We start from the raw sequence: 24,287 nt of genomic DNA on the forward strand, positions 1-24,287 counted from the left end.
TCTTTACCACTGAGCCACCTGGGAAGGCCAGATAAATAGATACGATAGGATGAGCAGTGTTTTTCTTTTTCTTTTTAAGAAAGCAGGTGCTCTTAGAAACTTGCTGGAGCCTTGCAGCATCTGAGCTTAGCGCCGAGGTCTCGCCGCCCCGCTTGTTAGGAGCTTGCCTGAGCGTGGACGTGAGGGCAGAAACACCAGTTGTGGCAGCAAACCAGTGGCGAACCACACGGGGCTCACATAGCATCTGCTTCCTGCTGCAAAGGGTGACCGACAGGGCCCAGCTAGGCCGTGTGCAGGAGGGCCCCCGCCACCGGCTCTCTGGGGCGCGCTCTGTGTTGGCCTCACGGCTGGCCCTGTATCGTCCCCACTTCCCAGGAAAGGAAACGGGATTCAGCAGCTGGCCCATGGCGCGGTTAAGGAACCCAGACCCTCTGGCCCCTGCCTGGGTGACGGGCTTGTCCGTGAGGGTCCACGGTCGTTATGGTTCAGCCTGAGCTTTGTGAACGAAAAACCCCACAGCGTGGTGCTCACGTGAGAAGTACGGCGGCCGTGTGTGCAGGTGAAGCTCCCGGGAGCGGGGGTGGAACCTGGGGCCGAGCAAGGGAAGTGCTGTCTGCCCGTCACGATGCTGTGATCGCGTGTCCATTTCACAGCAACTGTCAACCTGTCTGGGGGCTGCCAAGAAGCTGGGAGAGGAGCTGTTGACTGTGAAACGGGGACGAGCCCAGGGGGCCGGGCCACAGTTTCTCGTGCCCACCGCTCCCATCCATTTGCCCCACTGCCCCCGAGATGGGGCATGAGGCAGGGAACTGCAGAGAGGGTGGGTGGGTTCACTGTGGCGGGGCTGGAGCCAGGAGCAGGAGCTGGGCCCCGGGACCCCAGTGGAAGGGGCAGGACTCAGGTTCGAGGCCACTGGGTACGGTTCTCCTTCTGCCTCTTCTGATGGCGTGTGTGACCTCAGCCCTTTCCAGCTTGGTTTGGTCATCTTTATGTTACAGGGCTCCTGGGCAGGGCCCGCTGGGGTAACAGGTCCGGTTTGGGGTGATGGACGCTCCCAGCTGTGTCTCCCGTCCCTCCGGCCGCCTCGGGCCCCGGCCCCTGACGGTTTGTTCTGTGTGCTGGACGGTGTCCGAGCTGGCCCTGCCTGCCCCCCACCCTCGTGGGAACTCTGCCGCCCCTCGTCCTGAGCTTTGTTACCTGTGACCCCAAGCTGCCTCCCTGCTCCCCGGCTCAGCTGGGTCATCCACGGTCTCGGCCGCCCTGACCACCCGCACCCTCCCGAGACCTCCGTGGCCGGATCGCTCTGGGGGAGCCTGAGCGCAGAGCCTCAGGACAGGCAGGGGTGCGGAGCGCGGGCAGGACGCCTGGCAGGGAGGGAGGGGGCCCGGCAGGTGCGGGGCTGAGAGGGAGTCAGCTGCCCAAGCATCGCGGGGACGACTCCTGGCATCGGCAGGACGGGAAGCTGCACAGATTGGAGTGGGAGGGGCTGGGGGCAGGGTGTGGAGCCGGGAGGCTGTTGCGATCCTTGGGTCTAGGGTAGCGGGGGCTGGGGGCGGCCCCAGACGGCTGCATGGGACGCACGTGAGCGGCGCGGCCTTCTGGGCAGCAGGCCCCGGGCTCCGTGTCCAGAAGCTGCAGGCAGGGCCGCAGGGGTGGACCCAGGGCTGCCCGCCACGCGGCTCGAGGCTCAGAGCCGGCAAGGGGCCCTGCCTGTCTCGCTCACATCCTCACGTCCCGCCCGAAACCAGAGTTCTGTCTGCCTGGAGGAGTTTGCAGTTTTCCTGCAAACCCCATGAACCCACCAGCCCACTGAGCAGCCTGGTGTCTGCTGGGCGAGGTTCCAGGCGATGGAGACTGGGAGGTGTCACTTAACTGCCTGAAAAACAAAGAAGCAGGTTTTTCTAGCCCAGCGTGACCAGGGCCTGTCACACAACCACACCTGGAGACGGGGGAACCCAGGAGGAAGGGTGACTGATGCTGGCTGGTGTTTGGTGTGGCCGGGGTACCACTGGAGGGGCAGGAGCCCCCTGGACAGACGGGAGGTGGGTGCGGTCGTGGTACACAAACATGGCCCGGAAGGCTCGGGCTGCCGCCCTACCGATGATCAGGAAAATGCGAATAAAGGCCACAGTGAGGTTCCCTCTCCCAGCCCTTCAGCTGGGAGGCCACGTGGGCAGAGGAGGGCTGAGTGCCGTTGGCGAGAAGGTGAACCGGTCCTGCCTGGTGGAGCTGACGGTCCTCACCCGCCGTGTGGTGACTTTGCCACCAGACAGGGACACCCTGGCCGTGAGCGCCAGGAGCCTCACATGCCAACCGCCACGGCAGGACTTGCCGCATCCCCTGGTGGAGCCCGTCCAGACGTCTGTCCGCAGGGGACTCTGTGCTGTGTCGGTGAACACTGCCACACTCATCCACATGGTTGAAGCCCTGCAGCTCCAAAGCCAAAGAAACAAGACGCAGAATAACCGTGAGGATGGGTCTGTTTGATACGAGTTCGGACGTTAGGAACAGACTGGCGTTTACACAGCACGCATGTGGTTAAATGACGAAGAGAACGCGCCCAGGTGGTCGCAAGAGTGAGGGCAGGCAGTGCCCCCAGGGGTCGGAGGCACACGCTCCGGCCTGCAGCACCCCATCCGTGTGCCCACCGTAACCACCACCCAGGGCAGTTCACAGCGAGGGGCCACGCTGACCTTGGAATGACCCACGCTGAGGCTGGGGTTGGCTGAGGACGAGGCTGGGAGCTCTTGGGAGGCTCTCCTGGGCACATGTTGCTGTTCTCGTTCAGTCATGTCTGACTCTTTTTGACCCCGTGGGCTGTGGCACGCCAGGCCTTGCTGTCCATCACCAGCTCCCGGAGTTTACTCAAACCCATGTCGGTGGTGCCATCCAGCCATCTCATCCTCTGTCGTCCCCTTCTCCTGCCCCCAATCCCTCCCAGCATCAGCCTTTTCCAGTGAGTCAACTCTTCGCATCAGGTGGCCACAGTATTGGAGTTTCAGCCTCAGCATCAGTCCTTCCAGTGAACACCCAGGACTGATCTCCTTTAGGATGGACTGGTTGGATCTCCTTGCAGTCCAAGCAACTCTCGAGAGTCTTCTCCAACAACACAGTTCAAAAGCATCAATTCTTCGACGCTCAGCTTTCTTTATAGTCCAGCTCTCACATCCATACACGACCACTGGAAAAACGATAGCCTTGACCAGACGGACCTTTGTTGGCAAAGTAACGTCTCTGCTTTTTAATCTGCTGTCTAGGTTGGTCATAGCTGTTCTTCCAAGGAGCAAGCGTCTTTTAATTTCATGGCTAAGTCACTATCTGCGGTGATTTTGGAGCCCAAGGAAATAAAGCCTGCCCCTGTTTCCATTTTCCCTTCTATTTGCAGGAAGCGCGTAAGGATCTTCTTTCTGTATTGCTGTCAGTGTCACTTTGCTTTGTGAGCAGGCGTATTTCAGCTATCCGTGGCTTTCGGCATATATGCGATCTTAGGCATATGAGTAAGAAGTGAAGACAGTCGCAGTGAAAAGGATGGTGCGGTTCTCGTTCTTTCTGCCCTGGCTCTGCTCTCAGAGGGCTTCCGGCTCAGAGAATGGCTGTGTGCTGAGCCAGACCAGATCGAGGCTCGGAAGGCCAGGGGCCAGTCCTACTGTGGGCCGGGGCAGTCCTGTGTGCTGGGGATGCTTTTCTTTGCCTGCAGACGTCACGGTCGTGGGCTGGGGAAGAGCCTCGGCCCTGCTCCGTGGGCCCAGTCTTCCTGGGGATGGCCACGTGGGGTGAGGGGCGGCGGGGAGCCAGCCAGGAGAAGCTGGCAGAGACCCAGGAGTGCGGTGTACCGGCCGGTCCGGCCCCCTCTGCTTGCAGCTGGTTGCTGCTGAACCACATTTGCACGTTTGTATGGAAACACACCTTCTCTGTGGCCTGTGGTTTCCTTGTGGACGGCTTGCATCATCCCTGCACAGGGAGGCCTGTGCTGCGTGGGGCTCAGGGCTGGTAGACCAGGCGTCCTGTGACACCTCTCTGCCAGGGCCCCATGGGCCTCTGTGTGTGGCCGTCTTAAGGGCCGTGTGACAGCTTCCCTTTGATGGCCCAGGAGTCAAGGAGGCTTGGGCTCCAACTGGAGCTGCCCTGTCCCTGCTGCGTCCATGTCCCCCACCTGCTGGATGCCCAGCAGGCGTGAGGCCACGCACGTGGCTCCTCGATGCTCGCTGGTGAAGGGCCAGCTGTGGTCCCGAGTGCCCGAGCCTCAATGCTGCACGTGCCGGTGACCTTCTCCTGGGGGGCGGGCTGGGGATGGAAGCAGATCAGAACCAGCCTTTTCTAACCCGCCACCCAGTGTGGACGCAGTGTGAACCCAGAGTGTTGGGCTGGGAGGGCTCAGGCCTCCTGGGCTGGTGGCGTCTGCTCTGCGTGCAGCAGGCGTGTCCCCCGCGCCGTTTCTGGGGCGCCTCCCGCTGCGGGGGTCTGCTCGGGTGTTCGTCGGCTCACCCACAGCAGCTCTGAAGTAGACGGTGCTGGCCCTCCCCTCCCGTGGGAAACTCTTCCTGGAAAGAGGTCAGTGACCCCTCAGATGAAACATTAGGCGTGGTTACAGTTATAAAGAGTAATTACAGTTGTAAGCTGTAGTTATAAGCTCATAATTAAAGTATAAGTAATAACAAACTGAATTTAACGTATATGGGGAGGGAAAACACAGAAGGAAGTGCCTGGTCCCTGACGGGAGCCCTGGGTGGGGGGATTACACATGGGCTTTACTTTTCTTGGTGCCTGCCTGTGTTTTTCCGTTTTCCAGAACGAGCCGTTCCTCTTTCAGACTCTCGTGCATGAGGTGTGGGCCTGCGTGCGCTTTGTGTCATACTGTGGCAGTTTGGTGGCCTGCTTTGTCACTTCATAAATTCAAGAGCCTTAATCACGGTCCCCCCAGGAGTCCTGGCGGCCCCGGGGGCAGTTCCGTGCCTCCTGCTGTGTCAGGACTGTAGGACCTGGGCAGATCCTCACAGTCATCTCTCAGTCCCTCAAACCAGACACATCTGACCTTCAAAAAGGACGAGCGCAAGATGAAAATCGCCAGAAACTCAAAAGAGTTCTAGCAGCCCCACTGAAGGACATGATTCTGAGGACTCAAGAAAACATCTTATTAGGAGATAGTTTTGCTGCAGGAACTTTAGAAACTTTCCAATAACCTCACTAGGATTTGAGAAGACTCACCTATAGAATGTTCTGTAAAGTAAGGACAGGCCCTTACAAGGAGCGAAGACCCTGAGATCCAGAGCTTTTCCAGCCTAGGGGCACAGTGCAGAGCCCAGCACACAGGCTCTCAAAGCATGCCAATCTTAGAATTTTTTAGATAGAATTATATCTGTGTTTGGCTTCTCTGGTGGCTCAGAGAGTAAAGAATGTGCCTGCAATGCGGGAGACCTGGGTTTGATCCCTGTGTTGGGAAGATCCCCTGGAGGAGGGCACGGCAACCCACTCCGGTGTTCTTGCCTGGAGACTCCCACAGACAGAGGAGCCTGGCGGGTACAGTCCACGGGGTCGCAGAGTCGGACGGGACTGGGTGACTGACACTTCACGCGCTCCGCGTTTGTGTCATAACCTGCACACACAGCCCGGTTTTCTGGTATCTCGGCGCCATCGGCTCGTGAAGAGTTAGCTCAGCGGGCTTTTGAAACTGTCCCCGTTGTGCAAGCCTGCCAGGCCAGGCCTCCCCCTTCCGGTGGACACACGGGTTGCAGGCAGAGACGAGGAGGGGCCGGGGCAGACCCCAGCCGAGTGCAGGGTGGCCGCCGTCCTGCTCGGCACCTGCTTCCGCTCCGACTCCCTTACTTCTGCAGTGGGAGCGCCTGTGAGCAGCGCAGGGAATTCCTGCGGACTTGGGCGGGCTGCCGGCGGCCCAGTGCTCCCGGGTCAAAGTCCGTTTCTGGCCCTGGGGCCTGCTTGTGTGTGTAAAAACCCAGATGCACAGACCCGAGGGCTAGGCGGTGCCTGGGCTCGTAACCATTTGGCTGAGCGCAGCAGTCCTTCCCAGCACACACACCTTGGCGTGTTCTCAGCTGACTTAATCTGCCCAGTCCTGACGCACGCTTCCTGGGGACAGGAAGCCACACGCCGTGGGCCGGGCACTTGGAGAACACGGCCGCTTACTTCTCATGATGCCCCCGTGAGGCCGGATGGGTCTTCCTCTTTTACGCCTGCCTACCTGAGTCCGGGAGTGACTTCCTCAGATGCCAGACGTGGGGTCTGAACTCGGGGAGAACCGACTTTTAAAGCACGCCCTTTTCTGGAGACTCTTAAGTGTTTTTTGTGCCCCTTCCCATCAAGTCTTAAGATGTTTGTGGGCCATCGCGTGTTGTCAAGGTGAATGGATGGGTTGATTTCATTCAAGTGTCTTAAAGCCAGATCCACGGTTCTCAGTCTCCGTAGAGAGAGAGATGTGGGCTTGAACCCATGCGTGGCCCTGGGCACGATGCCTGAGAAAGGTCGGGGACCTTTCTCCCTCCCGTGGGGGCGAAGCATCGGCGACAGGAGCCGCTTGCAGAATTTCTGTGCTAGGGAGGCGGATGGTCCTGGCCTTGGAGTTCACAGGTGGGACGAGTGGCCACAGGGTGTCCTGGGGGGCAGTGGCCAAGGAGCTTAGTGAGCAGGACGAGGCGCCCTCGCTCAGCAGATCAGAGTCTGTCCACATCTGCTGGCTGGGGCAGCTCGGGGACGTGGACGCGGATGTGGCCGCCTGCCGCTGTGCGGGGTGATCGGTGTGGACGTGAGCCATGACGTCACCGGGGGGCTGCAGGGTGTGAACCAGGCGGGCGGGCCGGGTGGCTGTGTGCGGGGATGAACTTGGAATGGATCTGCCCTTGCAGACGCCGTGCGAGCAGGCTCCTGACGAGGGCTGCAGCGCGGAGCACAGGGCGTGGGGTGCCCAGGGGTCTCCACTTGGCCGTCCTCTGTTTCGGGGCGCCTCTCGGCTTCGGGTGGGGACGTTCGCCTTGCTGAGAGGAGGCGGGAGAGGGCCTCCGGGGGCCCGGCAGCCATGCCCTCAGCAGGCAGTCTGGGGGAGCCGGCCACGCTGTGCAGCGGTGAAGGGAAGGGCGGGCGGCCACGAGCACCAGGGCCTCACCCGGCTGGGTCCCAGTGGAGCAGGAGGCCGTGTCCTTGTCCCCACAGGGGGCCCCAGGGCAGGTAGGCAGTGGGACCTGGAGCAGAAGGAGGCAGTCAGGCTGCGAGAGCCGGGTCGTGCAGGAAGGGGGCGGGCCGGCCAGGCGTCCCCTGGGGGTGGCCCTCCCTGGGAGGGACGTGGAACAGCACCCTGGTTCATTCATGGGACCGCCCCTGCCCCGCGGCTGACTGCATTGGAGAGCCCAGTGACCACTGCAGGGTGGAGGCGCTCAGGCGGAGATTTCAGGGTCATGGACTCAGAGCCGACCTCCGTGGGGGACCTCAGGCTCCAGCTACTGCCTGGCGTGAGGGCCTCCGGGACGCTGCCTGACCGCCCCCTGGGGCACAGCCACACGGGGTGTCTCCCCCTTACCACGTGGCCCCACGTGGCCCAGGGCGCAGGGTTCACGACCTTGAGCTGGGCGACCCCCAGGAGCGCGGGTTGCCCCCTCTGAGTCCACGTTGGCCAGGCCGACCTCCGGGCCGCTGTGAGCGCCCGGCACGCTTGGGCCGGGATCTGGGCCGCAGCGGGTTCCAGCTGCCAGCGTTGACTGTTATGTAATGGCTCACTGCCCCCAGCGTCCCTCTGGGTTATTTTCCATAAATTCTCTCAATCAGGCCTCACGAGGCCCAGGAGATGGGCAGTTATCGGTCTGTTTTACAAATGAGAGGTCTATTTCGAGCTCCCTCTGAGATTTTTAGACCCCTCAGCAGCTCTGTTCTATTCCCGTCCCCGTCACACACTGTTGGTGCCTCAGGAGCCCCGCCAGGGAGGGACGCGCCGGTCCCCGGCTCTGGGAGGTGGCCAGGCGCTGGGCTTGTGTCCTGCCGGGCCCGGCACGCTCCTCTTTCCTTACCGGAGGGGGCCCCAGCCACCCTTGCGTCCCACTTCCAGGTCTGCGTGGATGCAGACGATGCTGGGACCAGCTGGTTTCCTGAGGGGGAGGCCTTGGGAATAAGCAAGCGCAGCTCCCCAGGAGGCAGGCGGACCCTGTCCCCCCACACCAGAGGACCCTACAGGGGCCGGTGGGGCTGGCGTCCACGACAGCTGCCGCCTTCTGGGTCAGCAGACACCCCCGCCCCCCGAGCTGGTCCTGTGGTCCCTCCCACCAGACATGTCATCCTTGGTCTTTCTTTTTCCTGACGACACGAGCGCTCAGATTTCCTGTGATGAGGCGGGGGTGGCCAGGAAAGGGTGAGCGGGAGGGGCTGGCGTTGGCTCCCTTGGCCGGGCCTCGCCGAGTGTCTCACATCCACCCCCTTGTTCTCCCGACAGCCGCGTGCCTCCCCCGCGGGTGTGCAGACGGAGGTGGGAGCAGGTCCCGGCCGAGGATAGAAGCCTGCCGGTGACGTGGGGGTAAACGCCCTGCCCCCAGCCCTGATCTGTGTCTCGGAAGCAGCCGGGCCACCCTTCCAAGGGTCCCTGGGCAGTTTGGGCCCAGGAGGGGCTCACTGTCCAGTGCATGACAGTCAGCAGAGCAGGTGGCGGAAGCCACAGGCTGCCTGCCATGGTTTGCATGTCAGTTCTCTCATTTCATCCCCAAACCTTGTCATGGGGGCACAGTGGCCCATTTCACAGGTGGAGAAACCGAGGCCCACAGAGCTGCAGGAACCTGTTTAAGAGGGTGGTGGAGGCTGCACGTGGACCCCCCGTGCCGCCGAAAAAGCAGGGTCTCCTGGGACAGGGCCAGGCAAGACCTTGAGCCCCACTCCACACCTCTCTCCCTGTTTTACCTCGTGACGCTTCCGCGCTCGGTGGTTTTAGGACTGTCCCCATTTTACAGGTGAGCAAACTGAGACCCAGCGAGGTCTGTCCCTTAGACCACGGATAAACAAGACTGAAGAGAATCGGTTTGTCGGGTGGAGGGGAGTCCTGCTCCGTCAGACCTGGGCGCAGAGGCGGCTTGTGACTCTGAGTGTGCGTGTCGAGGGCGGCATATGCTTCCCCAGGAGCTGCTCCACCTCCCCGGGGCTACGTGCCAGGCCGGCCATCTGCTCTGGAGCCGGGCCTCCCCCTCCGACAGTCACCTTCTCTCGGAACGACCGGCTCCCAGCAGGCTGCAGCCGGTAAAGAAGCACCAGGAAACGGACCTGCCAGCCCCTCCCGCAGCCTGCTTGGCGCCTTGTCCGCGTGAACGGCCCTGCTGGGCTTTCTGCAGCCGCTCCTGTTGGGAGCGTGCAGGCCAGGCAAGGAGGGAGCACAGGGCTCTCCTGGGCTCCTGCTGAGGGTCTGGCCACCGGGGCTCCTGGGCAGACCCTGTCCCCTGCCTCCCTGCTCTGTTACAGCAGCCCCTGGGGCTTCAGGAGGTCAGACCAGGTCACTGCCCAGCTGGCCCCTCCTCTGCGTGGGCCACCCCCACCTCTCAGGACTGGCCCCTCCTCTGCGTGGGCCACCCCCACCTCTCAGGACTGGCCCCCCTTCTTCCTGGCCTGGGGTGGGCAGGGCCCCACACAGGATGGCTGTCCTCCCACCTGCCTTCCCGTCTGCTCCCTGCAGCCCCGCCCCGTGGTCCCCACCCTGTTCCCGGCGCTTCTCCTAAGCCCTGCCGACAGCCGCGTTCTCTGCCGGGCCTGTCTCCCCCGTGGACGGTTGGCTCTGCATGGGCAGGGCGGGGCTGGGTGTCTCTCTCCTGCCCCTTGCGTTGGCATTTCTGGATGCTATCAGTGGAAGGATGGCCGTGCCCGCGCCCTGGGAGTGTCCAGGGGCCTTGCCCAGATGTCGTGCCTGGCGATGCCGACTCTGCCACGTTGTCCCGGCCTCATCTTTGCTCTCTGTCCTCAGCTTCCCAGCTTCGCTGGTGTTTGCTTACCGGCCCTCTTGGGTGCTGTTCCCAGACCCGAAATGGTGTCTCGTGAAACCCTAGGCCAGCAGGGCTGCAGGCAGGCAGCAGGCAGGGGGGGAATGTTCCAGGGGGCAGGCGGTGTGCCCTTTTCCCAGAGGACACAGGGTACACACTCAGGCCGGGAACGGCTGGCTGTGTGTGTGGGAACAGGGTGGGGGCCTGGGAGCGTGGGGGGATGTCTGGGCCTCAGATGTGCTCCTCAGATGGACCAGCGAGCAGAGGCTCCACCCGCCGCAGGTGCGGGGAGACAGCAGGGGCTGCCCGGGGAGGGGGTGCCCCTACGGGTGGGTGGGCAAAGAGGAGCCCCAGCCTGCGCCGAAGGTCTGAGCCTGGGGGCTGCTGTGGGTGGAGGGATCCAGGCACGGGGGTGGGGGGGGTCATGCGGTCTGTCCTTCCCGGGCTGCTGATGTGCACCGGCGTCTAACTCAGCTGAGCGTGTCCTCGGAGACGAGACCCACAGACCCACAGACCCACGAAGCTTCTCCCCTGGAGGGACCTTCCAGTCGGGGGAGGAGGAACAGAGCTGACCGTGGGCGAGTTGTTCGGATGGCAACACGCACTGAAGACCCTATCCCCGGGGCAGTTAGGAGAAGCCTGAGACCCAGGGCATAGCCCAGCAGGGTCAGGAACGGGTGTCCACATGGCCTGCTCTCGGGAGCCGACTGTGTGCACCCTCCCTTGCACCCTGTCCCCTGGTGTCACGTTAATAACTTGAGATCTGCTGTGTTGAGAGCATTTATACCATGGAAGTTGGCAGACAGTACAAATCAGGTCCATCCACCACGGTTATTAAATGCTTAGCATCACGCCACCATCCGTGTATCTCAGCACTGAGAAGGGGAGCTCTCAGCCGAGGAGGGAGGGGACGAGGATGTGATCGCTGGGCAGCAGCAGCTTTGTTGTGACGCAGCGGCAAGAGCAGAGGGCACTGTGGCTTGGGTCCAGGGAACAGTAAACGTGGGAGCCCTCGGGGGAGCGGATGCATCAGGATTGGGGTTCAGGCAAGAGCTGGATCCAGGAGCCAAGGACACCCCCCCACACACATGGCAGCGGCAGCTCGGATCCAGACAAGGCCAGTGCAGGGCACGTGTCTGCGGAGAAGCCCGACCTGGGCCAGGGGGATGTGAGCCTGAGGGTGCGTCCACCTGTGGGGAAAGGGCTGCAGAGCCTGTGCTTCCCGCAGTGGACAGCCGCGGGGGTCTGCCTGTTTCTGAAAAGGTGGCGACAACACGCCCCGGAAGCTTCCACGTCAATCCCGAGGAGCCTGTGGCTTCCCTAGCACGTCCCCCTGGGAGTCTAGTGGCTCCACGGTGGCTGCAAGTCTCCACGTCCAGAGGGCAGCCTTCCTGCCCCTGGAATCCCACACGGCTTCTGAGCAGCATCGCTCCCGACGGAGGCACCTCTCCACCTTGGCCGCCCGGTGGGAGCTCTGGGCCCTCCGCGACCGTTAACCACCGTTAGCCAGAGGTGCGTCTAGGGTGGGACGCAGCCAGGCACAGTGGAAAGCTCCCCGAGTGACTCCCAGGGTGGAGAGCCGCCGGATGAGACGGCCCTCCGGCCTAAGAGCGGTGTCTTCCACACTGCCGGCTCCAGGTGGGCTCTCTCAGCAGGCCGTTCCAGGCAGCGATGCTGAGTGCCAGTCCCGGGACGTGAACTGAGCCCCTGGGGTCCTCGTGTACCCCGTGGGCCCCGACCGCAGGGAGAGGCTGGCTGTCATGTGACCCGGCTTGTCCACCGGCATTAACTGTGGGCTGAATTAATCCAGCCTCTGCCGCGCTCCCCAAGGACTGGAAAGTGCTTCATCTGCTCCTTCTGGGAGCGCAGCCCCTGGTGCAGCTGGAGGTGACGGCTGTTTCGAGTTTCCAGCACATGCCGGGGGAGCTGAGACAATCCCGTCCGCAGACCCTGAGGGTTGGGGGGGCAGGTGAATCGGCCCAGACTGCTGTCCGATCAAGTGGAGGGGGCTGGACATTGTGTGCTGCAGCAAAGAAGGTGGAAAATGTCTCCTGTGTTTTAGGAGAAGGGCGGGGAGGACAGATGACAAAGTCAAATGAGGTCAGCTCTGCTGCTTCCTGCGCTGCTCAGAGCATACTATCCACATCCTGGCAGATGGGAGCTGCAGAGAGAACACAGGAGCTGGCTCACCCACCACACACATATGCACTGGTTGCTGCAGAACCGCTAGGCTGGCACAGCTCTGGGCTCTGCTGACAACATGATGGGCAAGGCTCCTGGTCTCTCGAGCTGACCTCAGAGGGGAGGAGAGAGATGGGAACCAAGCCCGCAAGTGATAGCAAAGCAGTGGCGAACTGTGCTGTGCCCGGAGGGCCTGGTGCAAACTGTGAAGTGTGGTGAGGGCCCGGAGCAGGTCAGAAAGGCCCAAGGGAGGGAGGCCATTGCGGGGAGGTCTGCCATGAGACCCAAGCGTAAGGAGCAGCCAGGGGGGATCTGGGAGAAGTGCTCTGGGAGATGGGACCAAAGGCCCTGAGCCGGGATGAGCTGGTGCTGCTGAGGAGACTGGAAGCCCCTCATGAGGATGGGTGGGGAGCAGGGAGGTGCTGGAGGGCTGGAGAGACAGAGAGGGACACGATGACTTGTCCTCTAAGCCCCTGAGGCCCACTGGAGACCTGAGAGCCGGGGCAGGGGCGCGTGTTCTGATCCGTGTTTTACCAGCTCGCCGCGTGGCTTCCCTGGTTTTCAGTCTTGGCTGTGAAGAAGGTCAAGTGTAGGGTGACAGCGAGGATCCGAAATCCTGTGTGTGGGCTTAACGGAGGGACTGGCCCAAAGTAAACGCGCAGCAAGAGGGCAGCTGCTGTCCCAGCCTCCTTCCCTCATCCGCCTGCCCCTCCCGCTTCATCTCACCATGCCCCTCCCCCTCCTCCCCTCCCCCTCCTCCCCTCCCCCTCCCTTCCCACCCTCCCCATCCCCTCCTCCTCGCTTCCTACCTCCCCTCTCCTTTCCCACCATCTCCCTCCCCCTCCTCCCCCTCCTCCTTCTCCCCTCCCCCTTCTCCCTCCACCCCCCCTTCTTTCATCTCCCCTCCCCCTCCTCCCCTCCCCCTTCTCCCCCTTCTCTTTCTGGCTCCTGGCAGTCCGTGCCTTGCCTGCAGGGGAGTCTAGTTGCACAGTCCAGCATCTGAACGCCCTCCTGTAACCCCCTCCCGGGTGATGCTGGGGCCTCGTCTGTGTCCCCGGATGGGCTCACCACGTCGCAGGCTTTCGGGGGGATGGGTGCCCAGCCAGGCTCTGCCGCCAGTCCCGTGGCTTCCTCTGCACAGGTCTTGGGTGCAGGCTACCCCGTTTATCTCAGAGCCTCACACCTTCCTCTTTCCTTCATTCATTCGAGCCCCGTTTGCAGCGTGCCGCACACAGCTCGGAACTGTGCCAGGCGCAGAGAAGCAGAGTCCATGTGTCCTCAGTGAGGCTGTGGGGGTGGGGAGCATGTGCGGAATGAAGCGAAGCACACGACCCTGAGCGGGGTGGTCTGCGTACAAGTGACTGTCCCCGTGTCCCCACAGCTCAGCCAGCGTGGGCCAGGAGCTGTGGCTTCAGGGCCCAGACGGCAGCCCGAGGCCTGGGGCACCCCCGTCCACGCGGCTCTCCTCTCTGGGGTCACCTGCGCTCTAGGGCCAGCTCCCCTGGGCCTGGAGACTCGGCTGGGGTCTCCCGGCCACTCACTGTGGCCCTGACCACGGTGCCCCACTTGCCTCCGACCTGGGCGGCACCCTCAGAGGCCATGCCAGCCAGCAGCCCGGGACCCTGCCGCGGCCTCCGTGCTTCGGCCTCCCTAACGGCGGTCTCTCGTCCCGCAGGGCCCTGGTGTTCGTGTCCCATGGAGCCGGCGAGCACTGCGGCCGCTACGATGAGCTGGCGCAGATGCTGGTGGGGCTGGGCCTGCTGGTCTTCGCCCACGACCACGGTGAGTACTGGCCCACTCCGGGCCCCACGTCCGCCTCACCCCACCCTGCTCTCTGCCTGGGCACGCTGCTCTGAGACCGGAGAAAGGCTTTCTCCACGGGCTGTTTCTAAGTGAAAAACAGGTAGTTCTGTAAGCAAAAAAAAAAAAAATTGGCCCGCAGTTTCTGTTACGGCGGGGACCGAATGCAGGCTGATTGGAAGTCTCCGCTGAAAAGCCCTGGAGTTGGAATACATTTGTACGCGAGCCCAGGCCATGTCATCCTCTCTCACATCCATTAAGCGCTCTCCGTGAAAAACGGGCCCTGGTTTCCCCCCGGGGGACTGCAGACGATGCTGACTCAGTGCAAGCCGGTTCACAGCCCACGGGGGCCTCCGGGCGTGTCCAGGGCACTTCAGACCAGGGGGACAGTCAGGGTCTCGAGGGCCGAGCGGGCCTGAGAACCCCCCGACACTGGGCTTGTTCACACACACACAGCTGCACGCACACCTGTGCAGGCACTCGTCCGCAGGCCAAGTCTTTAATTCTTTCTCAGTGATGAAACCCACAGTAACCATCAAAGAGCAGCGTCTGGTGCCTGAGTCTGTCTGTAGCTCCTTCCCTGGGTGGCGTTCTCCGTGTCTGGGATGGCCCCCAGCCAAGATCTTTCTTGGCCTGAAAGTGTTAAGACGGAACAGTTCTCGTGGGAGAACGTGGCGATTTCTGCGCTGCTGCAAGGTGGAAACCTATTACTGTCGCCCAGATGCAGAAACCTTGTCTCTGTCCCATCCGGTATGGAAATAATGAGCTGCAGAGGGGGTGGGGGGCAGTGCCGGGCCTGGGGGTCCTGGTGACAGGGGAGCTTCGGGCGTTCTGTGTATAAGGAACTGCAGCGTGGTCTGTTGTGGTTCAGTCGTGTCTGACTCTTTGTGACCCCATGGACCACAGCACGCCAGGCTCCCCTGTCTTTCATCATCTCCTGGAGCTTGCTCAAACTCATGTCGGTGATGCCGTCCAACCATCACATCCTCTGCCGTCCCCTTCGCCTCCTGCCTTCAATCTTTATAGCATCACTGTCTTTTGCAGTGAGTCAGCTCTTCACATCAGGTGGCCGAAGTATTGGAGTTTCAGCTTCAGCATCAGTCCTTCCAGTGAATATTCAGGGCCAGTTTCCTTTAGGATGGACTGGTTGGCTCTCCTTTTGAGTTGCGGTGTTGGAGAAGACTCTTGAGAGTCCCTTGGACGGCGACCTGGTTGCCAAGAGCCCTTTTCCAGCCAGAGGGCCCTCGTCCTTTTAACTGAGAATATTGACCGAGGCCTTGCTTATTGTGGGCTCCGTGTTCTCTCGTGCTTTGCACACATTCCCAGTGATCTTTGTGAGACCATCTGAGAGGTAACATTCGAGGATTAGCCTGAATTTCCCAGCGGGACTGTCATTTACTCCGGTGCTTTCCACATTGTTAGGCCCGTGCTGGGAATGACTTACTTTCTATCACGTTTGTCTCTGGTAACATTTGTTACAAGGAGCTGAACAACACGGGGGCGTTCTGAAAGCAAAGGGCGTTTGTACCAGGCAAACACGAAACAGCTCCAACGGAATTTCAAGATAGTCTGGTTTTGTCCTGGCATCAACCACCCTCTTGTCGGCTGCCCTTGGCCACGTCCGTGGGAGCGGGTGACTGTGGCATGCCTTGTTTGTGTGTGTGACCGTGGGACGTTGAAAAACAATTGGAAGAGGTTTTTTTTTTTGAGTAAAGAGAGAAAAGAAACAACCCCTCCTTTGAAGCTGAGGCCTGACTCTCGCTGACTTCCAAATATAGCTTGACGACCGAGGCTGGCACTCACCTTGCTTGATTGAGCAGTTTCTTGCAGTGACTCACGGGCGATCTCTCTGGCAAGTACCCGATGGTGGTACTTTTACTCAAGATGTGAGCTGCGTGACCATCCTTGTCTGGCGCTGAGAGTGGCTGAGGCTCCCTTCGCGGGAGAAGCGGGTGCAGGGGGTCCCGTGCAGGCTGGGAAGCAGCTGCTGGTGGTTAGCGCCCGGAGCCCCCGTGTGTCTCGTGGAGAGGCGGGGCTGGGGGTCCCTGGGGGGCTGGAGCCCTCTGGTGCCTCCTTCCTCTCTCCACGCTGCTGCCCCGCTCACACCAGGCTGACCCCTATGGAGAGGGGCTTCGTTTTTTCCCGTTTAGCTGTTAAATATAAGCAGGCCTCTGTGGGGAGAGTGTCAGAGCACTGATGCAGCCAGTTTGTGGGAGAGGGCCCAGGGCCTGGCAGACGTCACCTCCCTGTCTCCAGGGTCTGCAGTCGCTTGTCACCCTCTGCCTCGGGGACCTGCCCCCCCACCTGAGGCAGACACACCTGCGGCCAGCCACCTAACTGCGATCCCAGCCGTGGACCTCAGACCTCAGTTTTCTCATCTGCCAAATGGGCAGGCAGCGCGGTGATAGAATGGGAATAAGCATGTCCGGGGGCAGCAGGGCGTGGCGCCTCTTCTTCACTCTGCCAGCTGCGAGGCCCCCTCCGGCCCCCTGGCAGAGCAGCAGGCGCACCTGGACAGGGGACGTCGAGGCCAGAAGCAGGGGTCCTGGGTCCTTGGGTCCCCTTTCCGGCCGCAGAGGCTCCAGGGGAGATTGGCCGAAGGATAGACAATGCTTCTCGAAGCAAACAGACCTACCAAGGGTGGTTTCAAGGCTGGTTCCTGGGACATGATCTGTAGAAACACGGCTTTCTGCAGATCCTGTGCTGACTCGATTTTAGGTTAAATCTCGTTGCTTGGCTGAACTCCGGGGTTTCCTTGTTCAGACGGAAGCCTGGGGACATCGGGCCGGGTGGCCAGCCGCGTCTCCCCACGCCCGGTGGCCTGCGAACACAAGGTGCTCGGCTAGCGTCTCCCGTAACTGTTTTGTTTGACCTTAGACTTTTATAGGCGGCCTCACAGACACAGAGGACTTTGCCAGAAGTGAGAACTTTATTCCTGCCGTTCATTAAGTGCCAGCTGCATGCCAGGCTCTGGCTGGGGCCCTTCTCATGCTTTATCTCCAAGCCTCGTAATGCTTGAGTCCATCCCCCCATTTCAGAGGTGAGGGTCTGAGGCCCTCCTCGTCCACAGGGCACACGTACCAGCGTCAGACCCCTGATCTTGGTAGATTATTTCAAACGAGGGGTTGTTTTTCTCCCAGGACAAGCAGAGCCCGAGGTGGGTTCAGGACACCGCCGTTCTGTCAGGCCTGAGGCCGCATCTGCAGCTTGCTCAGCTGCTCTCAGCACGTGGCTTTTATGCCCATGGGTACCAGCTCCAGCCTGCCGTCTCGCAGGAAGGCGATGCAGAAAGCAGTGGAGAGGCGGGGCTGGGGTCCTGCCGGGAAAGCAGACCTGTCTCGGCGCTCCCGCCGAGTTCCAGCCACACTGCGTGCAGCGATGGGGGGCGTCCAGCTTGTTCGCTTCGTGTTTGCTGATCCCGACCAAACTGGGCTCTGTTAGCAGGAAGGACACAGCGTGGACCCTCCAAGCGCCCTCTCCTCCCCTGCCGGCCACACCGCGGGCTCATCATTTAAGAGAGCTTTTCTCAACCGTTTCCGCCCTGTGTATTTTCTGAGCCGTGTTTAGCTCACAGCGTCAGCTCTCTATCTCACCCGTGCCCCTCGACTTTCCGAAGCTCTGGCGTGCAGGCTGTTGTCAGGGTCATCAGTGCCCTGCGTTCTGATGCGGTCACTGTTTCAATCAGGTGGATGTTCCTGATGGTGCGTTAGCCCTGGGTCAGGTGCTGTCGAGGGGGAGTGCATGGACACGGGCCCTGCCCCCTGTGCGCAGCCTCCGTGAAGAGCCCAGCCTTGTCAGGGTTCTCACTGTCCGCAGAGAAAGTCTCCCTTCTGCTGACGGCAGCGGGCTCCCAGCAGGTGGAGACGGTCGTCCCGCCCTTGGTCCCACAGCCTCCTCCTTGCTGAGCAGAGTGCGGAGGCATCACCAGGGTTCATGGAATGAAAGGAGGAGTGTGTGGCCCAGAGCAGATGAGACCAGAGACGCTGTGAACGGCAGCAAACGCCCGCGTGTGAGTGTTCGTGTCCTCAGGGTGGGGAGGACCCCACAGCGGGGCCAGGACTCTGGGTTCTGGCAGCCAAGGCTGGGGCAGAGGAGCCCCGAGGCCCATAACTCAGGTGCTCAGGTGGGCTCGGCCTCTTGCAAGTACACAGCCTCTCAGCGCCAGGGGCCGGCGGGATGCTGGGTTTTGTGGGATGAGTAGGAGCTTGAGAGGAGAGGAAGGGTGTGGAGCCAGCACCAGTCACTGAGAGCTGTGGTTCTCATCGGGGTGCCCCCAAAGCACTGGGGAGTCATTCCCAGGGCCCCTCGTTCCACAGAGACTGATCTCTTGAGTGTGGCCGGGCGTGTCGGGACCCTTGAGACGCCCCCTGGGTGAGTCTGATGAGCAGCTGTGGTTTGAGAATCGCTGTTCCAGGCAGGGGAGCTCGTGTGAGTGAAACCCAGATACACGGGGTCACAGATGCACGTCCTTGCGGGGGGAGTCCCAGCCTGGACCCTGGAGTTTAGCTTCAGGAGTGGAGAGGGAGCGAGACCCCGGCCTGCAACGCTCCGGGCTCCGAGATGAGACACCATGGACCTTGGAGCTCAGGAAGGGACCCTCAGCAGAGGGCGACCACCCGGGGAAGCGAGGTCCAGGGCTCGGCCGGTGCGGGGCTACTGGCGGGGGCGGGGGCTCCAGGGGGCAGAGGAGGTGGAAGGACGGGCTGGCAGTTTCTGTGCTGTTCCAAGCGCGGTGCTGAGAAACCCGGGCTCGCGTTCATGCCGGCCCCGGCCACCAGCTATTGCCGGTGACTCACTGGAAACCCCTCGGAGCAGGAGCAGGGGGCCGGGGGGCGGGCAGCCCCCGACCCACCCGCTGCGGGCGGCGGGTGCCCTTCATCTCTGGGCCCTTCCCGTGGGCAGCACCCTGACTGTACCCAGCGCGTCCCGGATTCCACCGGCGGGGCAGGACCCGGGTTGCCCCGTCTTTAGTGATAAAGGGGAAAAGAACCATTCTTCACTGATCAGCAGTGAGTTCATTATCTGCAGATATTTAGGGAAAGTGTTCAAGGCTGTGGGTCTGTGTTTCTTTTTAAAGAACTCAGCCGGGCGGGGGCGTCTCAGAAGAGGAAGTCCTGGGGGCGGCTCTGCCTGGCCCCCTGGGTGGGGCCCTGCCCGGGCAGAGGTGAGTGTTTGGGAAATTCAGGGGGAAAACGGTGGGGGCGTGGCCTCCAGGCGGGGAGTTCTGAGTCCAGGTCACTCGCGGGTCAGCTCTGCACCTCTCAGCTGCAGTCATGCGTTTGTTTGCAGCGTTTGACTCATCTGTTCATTTTTCTTGCCTTACTTAGTAAATATGAAAGTGAGGTTGATGCCTAAATAGTCGCAGGGCCCAGCCCTGGCGGACGGGTGAGCTGGCTGCCGGCCCGTGGGGTGTGGGAGGGGCCCAGCCGCCTCCGTGTGGCTTCCGGGTCTTCGAGGTCCCTCCTGCTCCGTCCTCAGTCCCGTCACATGTCCCTGACCTGCCAGCTCGGATGTCAGGTCTCTGCCATGAGTCTCTTTGGTCACTTGCCACTTTCTTGCATAAAACCAAACTCTGTGAGCCTCTGTTTGAAGTGAAAGTCACTCAGTTGTGTCCGACTCTTTGCAACCCCATGAACTATACAGTCCTTGGAATTCTCCAGGCCAGGATACTGGAGTGGGTAGCCTTTCCCTTCTCCAGGGTGTCTTCCCGACCCAGGGATTGAACCCAGGTCTCCCATATTGCAGGTGGACTCTTTACCAGCTGAGCCCCAAGGGAACCTCTGTCTCTGCTCATCAGTGAACTGGAGCTGATGGTGGTAATAACCGCAGGGAGGGTGCCCACGGCCGTGGGACGGATGGACAGAGGGCGGGTTCACGTCGCTGGCAGACGGTCCTGGGAGGCCAGTGGAAATGCAGATGCTGGCCAGCCCCCAGGTTTTCAGATACAACTGGGCAGCTTCCAAGAAGGCACCGAGGTCACCTCTGGTGTTTCTTTCATAGCGTTCAATTGTTAATGTTTATTTACTTTTGTTGAAGTCTTCGTTTTGAGGCGCCAGGTCTGCAGCGCGTGAGATCTTTCGTTGTGACGCGTGACCTTGTGGTTGTGGCCTGTGGGATCTGGTTCCCGGAGCAGAGATCGACCCTGCATTGGGAATGTGGGGTCTTAGCCACTGGACCCCCAGGGAAGGTCCTAGGATTTACTCTAAATAAGGCACAGCGTCGACATTGTTAACACTGGACGTGTAATATCTGTGCAGGAGGCAGATTGGGCATCTCCTACAGTAGATGCGTCCGAAAACCTCCCGCGTGAGGTCTGTGCTGGGCCGTGGGCTGTGGAAAGGACAGGGACCTCCCGCGGAGCCTCCGGGGTCCCCGGGGCCTGGTGCAGCTGTCCCTGGGGTAAAGGGGGGCGGTCTTCACCCTGGGGGTTCATCATGGGGAGAAGCATCAGAGGACACGACTGGAAACCTTGGACGGGGCGCGCACCCTCCGTGAGCCTCCTGTGACTCACAGCATCTACCTGGTGAGGGAATGCGCGGCGGTAGCTGCCGGTCGCACGATGGATGCTCAGTAAACATCCACGCTGCCCCCCGCCCCGGAGACCCCAGCCCTCTTCACCCCAGACATGACCTTCAGGAACAGAGCCTCCTGGTCCAGCCCCCAGACCAGGGGGCCAGTTTCCATCCTCTCTGCCTCAGGCGGCTCACCTTCCCCACTTTATTTAATCCAAACTCCGTGTCACCCTCGATGGGGTGTCCCTGTCACAGAGCAGCCTCTTTATCCCGATCTGAAGGCTTCCTTTTGTTGTTTGGTCACTCAGTCGTGTCCAACTCTTTGCGACCCCGTGGACTGTAGCATACCAGGCCTCCCTGTCCATCACCAACTCCCGGAGTTTGCTCAGACTCATGTCCATCAAGTCGGTGATGCCATCCGATCATCTCATCCTCTGTTGTCCCCTTCTCCTCCTGCCTTCAATCTTTCGCAGCATCAGGGTCTTTTCCAGTGAGTCAGCTCTTCGCATCAGGTGGCCAAAATATTGAAGTTTCAGCTTCAGCCTCAGTCCTTCCAGTGAATGTTCAGGACTGATTTCCTTTAGAGTGGACCGGTTGGATCTCCTTGCTGTCCAAGGGCCTCTCAAGGGTCTTCCTCCAGCAGCACAGTTTGAAAGCATCCATCCTGTCTTTACCCACCGCTGGTTCCATCTCTAAAGGTGTTTAGACAGTGCTCACTGGGGAAGGTGCTCTCATCTACTCATGCACAGAAGCAGGAGACGAACGCAGGTGGAGACACAAGCTGGCAGCCTTTTTGAGGGCTAGAAGCAGGTTCCGGTCTGAGTGCTGAGCAGGGCTCTGTGGGAGGGGCTGTTCGTGGAATGCTCTGGAAGCCCAGTCTTTGCTCACTCAGGGCGGGAGCCACCTGATAACCTGCCACCTCATTACCTTTCAAAAGGAATTTCCCCCTAGGGACTGAGAACCACTCACTTGGCTCCAGATGGAAATACCGGAGACTTTCTGATAAGAGAAAGCATACCTCAGTCCTTGTCTCTGGAGGAAGCGGTTTCCGGGGTGTTCCGGTGAGTCACCTGTTGGAAGAGGAAAAAGTCGAGTTGCCTGCAGGGGATGCTGTGTTACGAAGGAAGAGGGGGTAATCCAGACAGGAAGTTCTTCTCAGCCCCCTGGATGCTCTCTGCACAGCCCAGGAACTGAGAAAACAGTTCTAGGACCTGATGATAACGTGTACATAATAGAAGTCATATTTGACCTGGCGTCTGGAAGACCGGCATTCAAGTCAGTTCACGTTACAACACCCTTGGTCACCGGGTCACCTTCTGAGTAGTTTGATTTTTTAATGGCTGGGCTGGGCTCTTTGCTGTTGCTACGTGTGGGTTTTCTGTAGTTGAGCGGGGGCTACTCTCTAGCTGTGGTCTGCCAGCTTCTCATTTGGGGGCTTCTCTGGCAACCCACTCCAGTACTCTTGCCTGGAAAATCCCATGGACGGAGGAGCCTGGTAGGCTACAGTCCATGGGGTCGCAAAGAGTCGGATGCGACCGAGCGACTTCACTTCACTTCCACTGTCTGCTGTGGAGCACGGGCTTCCGCGATGGTGGCATGCAGGCTGTAGCGCCTGGCCTTGGCAGCTGCGGTTCACAGCCTTGGTTGCCCGTGGCACGTGGGATCTTCCCGGACCAGGGATCGAACCCGTGTCCCCCGCCTTGGGAGGCGGGTTCTTAACCCCTGGGCCAGCAGGGAGGCCCCCAGGCGCCTTCTGCCTGGAACAGGCTGCAGCCGGCTAGCTGCTCAGCACCTGGTCGTGTCTGCCGTGCTCCTGGCTTCGGTCACACTTACTCTGGTTATCTTTTCCCACCTGCAAATACTGAGTCTTTTCCTGAAGACGTTCGAGCCGGGTGGATCGGCACGTGTCCCCAGTCGGTGTTTGTGACCTGGCAGACGCTTCCTGCGCACTGAGACCAGGGCCCAGCGCGGCCGGGGTGAGAGACAGGGCCTGGAAGGAGCGCCCGGGCCCAGGCCTCAGCCCCTCGACTCAGCAGCAGATGGTGTGGTCAGGGTCCCAGGCCCCCTTCCTCGGGAGCTGGGGCTGCAGAGGGTGGTGCCTGGCGCAGGGTGCCCGTGACTGCCACCTGCACTGAGAGCCCGCGGGGCCCAGGGCCGCCGGGCAGGAGTTCCTCCCCTGAAGGCTCAGGGCTGAAGCTGATGGAGGGGTCGTATTCACTGGGCTTTGGGTCCCCGACAAAGCTGGAGCTGCAGTGGATCCGTCTCCCCTTTCTGGGCTTGCAGGTGTGGGTTCAGGGTCTCACCCTGATCCTCAGGTTGGCACTGAGACCCCAGGTTCCCAGGACTGGGTCCCCTACATGTCCCCGCCCACTAACCTTTTAGTAAATTAAAAGTAGAAATAGTTCTGGCTGCAGACGGCCCGGGGAAAGGAGCTGCTGAAAGAAATTAACAAGCTGAGGGGGCCAGGTTGGCGTCGCTGCAGCTTGTCCCCTGAGGGTGGGCGAGGGGAGGCCGCGCCACGTGCCCACAGCGGGGGAAGGAGGCCCGGGGGATGGACATCACCTCCACCCCTGAGATGCAGCCTTTCTGAAGTGCGAGCTCAAGTGGCATGTGACCGGCCGCCTGCCGCCAGGAGCTAAAAATAACCGGCTGTGATGCTTCCAGGGCCGGGGCGGGAGGAGGAGAGGGGGGCAGCTGTCACCCCCTCTCCCTGGGAAAGGACCCCTGCAGCAGGCAGGAGGCCTCACGGGCCTCTGGGGCGATTCTTAAGGGTGCATGTCACCAGCTTGCAATGATAAACGCCCAGCCGCACGCACATGCCCCTGCCCGGGGGCTCTGTGGTCTTTGCTGGGTTTTGCTCCGCACGTTGCTTGCACAGTTGGAAGAAGGGTCCTTGCTTCATCCCACAGCCAGCCGGGCAGGGCCTGTCTTGAGTGCTGTCTCGTGAGTGGTGAGAGGGAGCAATCAGAGACCACTGGGGACCTTGGGGGAGACTCAGGCCAAGAACATCTCATGATCAAGCCCCTGGGGCCTCGTGCGATTGGGGCCTGCCTGGACATTCAAGGAGGAGGCCCGGCCTAGGAGGGCAGGCAAGTCCACACAGGAGAGCTGGCCTCCCAGAGGCCGTGCCAGAGAAGTGAGTTTGCATGATGCACAGGGGTTGGGGGCGAAGGTGGCCAGGGGGCCGCGCCCGAGCTCGGCCCTGGGTGGGCTGTGTGCTGCGCCACTCGGGGCCTCTGTTTCCTCATCTGCAGAAAATGAGACCAGCAAGGCCCTCAGCGTGGGCTGGCCCGCCGCAGACCAAGTATGCCACCGGGCGTGAAAGTCGCTGTGCAGTCTGCACCCCGGCCACACCACAGAGCAGCTTTCCTGGGAGCTGCATGGACTCCTGCTCTGGTTCTGGAAGCAGAGGGTGGGCAGCAGGGGCCCTGCCGCTGGAGACAGACACGCCCAGCCTCTCACCCCTCCCGATCCAAGCGAGCCGACTGACCCGGCACCCCGAACGAGACACAGTGTCGGGGAGGAAGGGCGTTGCCTGGGGAGTTCCGGGAAGCAGGCAGGCTGGTCATCGCCTGGCTGGGGATGCCCCCACCAACTGCAGGCCCCCTCTCAGTGTGGTCAGCCTCAGACGTGCCCCCCAACTCTAAGCACTCAGGCCAACAGTGGCCAATAACCCAGGCTTCCTGACTCCTGCCCAGAACGTTGCTCCTAGCAAGGTCTCCGAATGTCTACTGAATTCTGAGGCGCCTGATGGAAAAACCACGGTTTCTGTGGGTTTGCCCAAGTTCAGACTGGTGAATCATGTACGTGTGTACAAAATTGGAATGGAAAGTCGACTCAGGCT

At 61.1% G+C, this 24,287-nt stretch overlaps 1 protein-coding gene across 3 annotated transcripts in view; it reads left to right on the forward strand.

The window, feature by feature from the left end:
* MGLL (monoglyceride lipase) overlaps positions 1–24,287 on the forward strand; it is an 86,735-nt gene that overhangs the window by 19,859 nt on the left and 42,589 nt on the right. For all 3 annotated transcript variants that reach the window (XM_070360294.1, XM_070360293.1, XM_070360295.1), the window contains one exon: positions 13,807–13,913. In XM_070360294.1, the coding sequence (XP_070216395.1) occupies positions 13,807–13,913 (107 nt within the window). The remainder of the gene's footprint in view (positions 1–13,806; positions 13,914–24,287) is intronic.

Source organism: Bos mutus, chromosome 22 (genome assembly GCF_027580195.1).
Source record: "Bos mutus isolate GX-2022 chromosome 22, NWIPB_WYAK_1.1, whole genome shotgun sequence".
Classification (NCBI taxonomy): Eukaryota; Metazoa; Chordata; class Mammalia; order Artiodactyla; family Bovidae; genus Bos; species Bos mutus.